The sequence below is a fragment of the Zeus faber genome (assembly GCF_960531495.2).
Source record: "Zeus faber genome assembly, chromosome: 4".
In the NCBI taxonomy this organism is placed as follows: Eukaryota; Metazoa; Chordata; class Actinopteri; order Zeiformes; family Zeidae; genus Zeus; species Zeus faber.
In genome coordinates, this window is record NC_137191.1 from 2,085,001 (window position 1) to 2,087,500 (window position 2,500).

At 58.0% G+C, this 2,500-nt stretch overlaps 1 protein-coding gene across 1 annotated transcript in view; it reads right to left on the reverse strand.

Annotated features, from left to right (window-relative positions):
- Positions 1–883: 883 nt before the first annotated feature.
- Positions 884–2,500, reverse strand: part of LOC307229839 (ras-related C3 botulinum toxin substrate 2-like) — a 9,867-nt gene continuing 8,250 nt past the window's right edge. The window contains exons 5-6 of the mRNA XM_079999933.1: positions 1,434–1,593; positions 884–1,296 (exon numbers count right to left, since the gene is read on the reverse strand). Of these exons, the coding sequence (XP_079856059.1) occupies positions 1,166–1,296; positions 1,434–1,593 (291 nt within the window). The 3' untranslated portion in view covers positions 884–1,165. The remainder of the gene's footprint in view (positions 1,297–1,433; positions 1,594–2,500) is intronic.

The window sequence follows — 2,500 nt, forward strand, 5'->3', positions numbered from 1 at the left end:
CCCCGACGATAACGACCCGTTTGGGACGACGGCGCGATGAAGAGTGTGACACGCCCGCACACACACACACACACACACGCACACACTTGGTCCCATCTCACGCTCAGCCAGGTGATTTGAAAAGAAAGGCTTTTATGGTTAACACACGTTTACCAAAAAAGCCGTTCTTTGTCTCATCAGAGAGATGAGTCATCGCTCCATCCATTTAGTAAACTCTCCTCTCTCCCAAGCCCCCCCCCCCCCCCCTCTCTCTCTTTGCCTGCAACATACTGAAGCCAGGTACCGCAATTATGTCCATTTGCAAAAAGGGTAGAAACAAATTAAATACCTCAGCAAATTGTTTCCGTTCTCATCCTTTCTGCGTCTTCATGGGGGGGGGGGGGGGGGGGGGGGGCAGAGTCAGGTGGACAGCTGTGTCCTCCAGCCCGCTTGCTTGTCATTTCTCCCGCCCCCCCCTCCCCATTCTTCCCTTGCCGTCTTGGATGGAGCCGGGCTCTAAACTATTTGCCCGGAGTGTGGCGCCAACAGGCCCGGGTCCAAGGAGCTGCCGCCACTTTTGTACCGCCGAGCGGCAGTGAACGGGAGGAGCGGCCGCTCCCCGCTAGAAGCGCAGTCGGGACACAAGGCGATACCTTTTATTTATTGTCATTCCCTATCCGTGTTAGGCGGCCATTTTGAACGGTGGCTTCACGTCGGGTTGACCGGCAGTCGCCCAAATCTCACATTTTCACTTTTTTTGTTGACACAAGTGTAATGTCTTTGTACGTACTGTATGTCTGACAGCAAACAAGTGGAAAAAGTGAAACCGAACAGCATCGAGGACCGCCAAGGATCCTCCAACGTGGCCCTAAAATCATCACTTTGAGACTTGGAGGCTTTGAAGGTTGAGCTCTTTAATCTTTAAAAAAAAAAACAAAAAAAAACAGCTAAGATCTCCCCAAACAGCGTCGCGCCTTGAGGTCGATCATATTTCCCAGCGTGAAGCTAAAAAAACCGAGTGACGGCTGCCACACTGGACGCCCTTCTCACGTCGAGGTTACAAAACAGCATTATCTTTCGCGTGCGCATCACACCGTGGCGACGACCCCACTGGAACCGAGCCACCCTCTCCAGCCGCGCCCGCTGGCACCCCTCCTCCGCCCGTCCCTCCACCGGGGCCGGCCCCTCACAGCAGGGTGCAGGGCTTCTTCTTGACCTTGTTGGGCTGCGGGCACAGCACTGCCCGGATGGCCTCGTCGAACACCGTCTTCAGGCCGCGCTGCGTCAGGGCGGAGCACTCCAGGTACTTCACCGAGTCTGCGCGCGGCAAACACAGAAGGTGGGGGTTAGCAATCACAGCGTCACTCCCTACCCCCACCCCCCACCCCCCCAGAATGGAAGAGAGACGGGCGGAGAATGGGTTGTGTCTCCCACCGCCCCGACCGCCTCCGTACCGATCTCCTTGGCGAGGGCCAGGCCCTGGGGGTAGCTGATGGGGGCGAGCTTCTTCTCCTTCAGCTTCTCGATGGTCTCCTTCTCGTCCCTCAGATCCAGCTTGGTGCCCACCAGGATGATGGGCGTGGCGGGGCAGTGGTGGCGAACCTCCGGGTACCACTGGCGGCGGGCGGGAGAAAGAGAGAGAGAGAGAGAGAGGGAGAGAGAGAGAGAGAGAGGGATGACCATGGAGGACTGGGAATACTGGGCACTGCAAATGGGGAAATAACTGGGAATAAACCAGTGTCCATGGTGCGGTGTGGGGATGGGTTGGTTGGAGCAGCCACACCTGTCCTGGGTCTGGGTCATCGGGGCCCAGGATCAGAGTGGCCGTGCGCCTGTTGCTCCCGTTGGGTGATCCAACGGGAAACAGGTAAAACCCCCATCCCCACACACACACTCAGGGGAGGAGCCCTCGTCATGACGCGCTCTACCTGTCAAGTTTACCGTCGCTGGCCGATCTGGATTTGCCTGGTTTTTATTGGAATAAACCTCGTTGACTTTTACCCCGATCGTTTGTTTTTGTTTTTTTGCGTCGCGAGCCAGGCTCAGCGAGCGCAACAGAAGCTGTTCACACAACACGAGAGCGGCCGGCAACTGCCGCCGCCGTGCAACTCTGCCAAACAGCCCCTTATCTCCAAACTGCACCGCCGCCCCCCGGCCCCCCGGCCCCCCAACTCCCCCCCCCCGCCCACCCCCGCCTCTCTCCCCCTTCTCTCTCGCTCCCGCCCCCTCCCATTCTTCCCGCCTTCCGTCCGTCCTCCCTCGCTTCCGGCTCGTATTTCTCACGCGCTTATCACGTCGGCTCCAAAGTGGCCACTCTTCCATTTACCCTCCGTTCTTTCTTTATCTCTTAATTCATCTGTTCTTCTCTGCTTGCCGGGGAAATTGGAGATGCTATCCGCCGAATTAATCAGCAGGTAACTCAGCCCGAGATGGGATGGGGGGGGCGAAATAAGCTGAGGCTTGAAGCTCTGGCGGTCAGGGGGGTGGGACGCTCCCCCCAAAGCCTCCCCGAGGCGCCGCC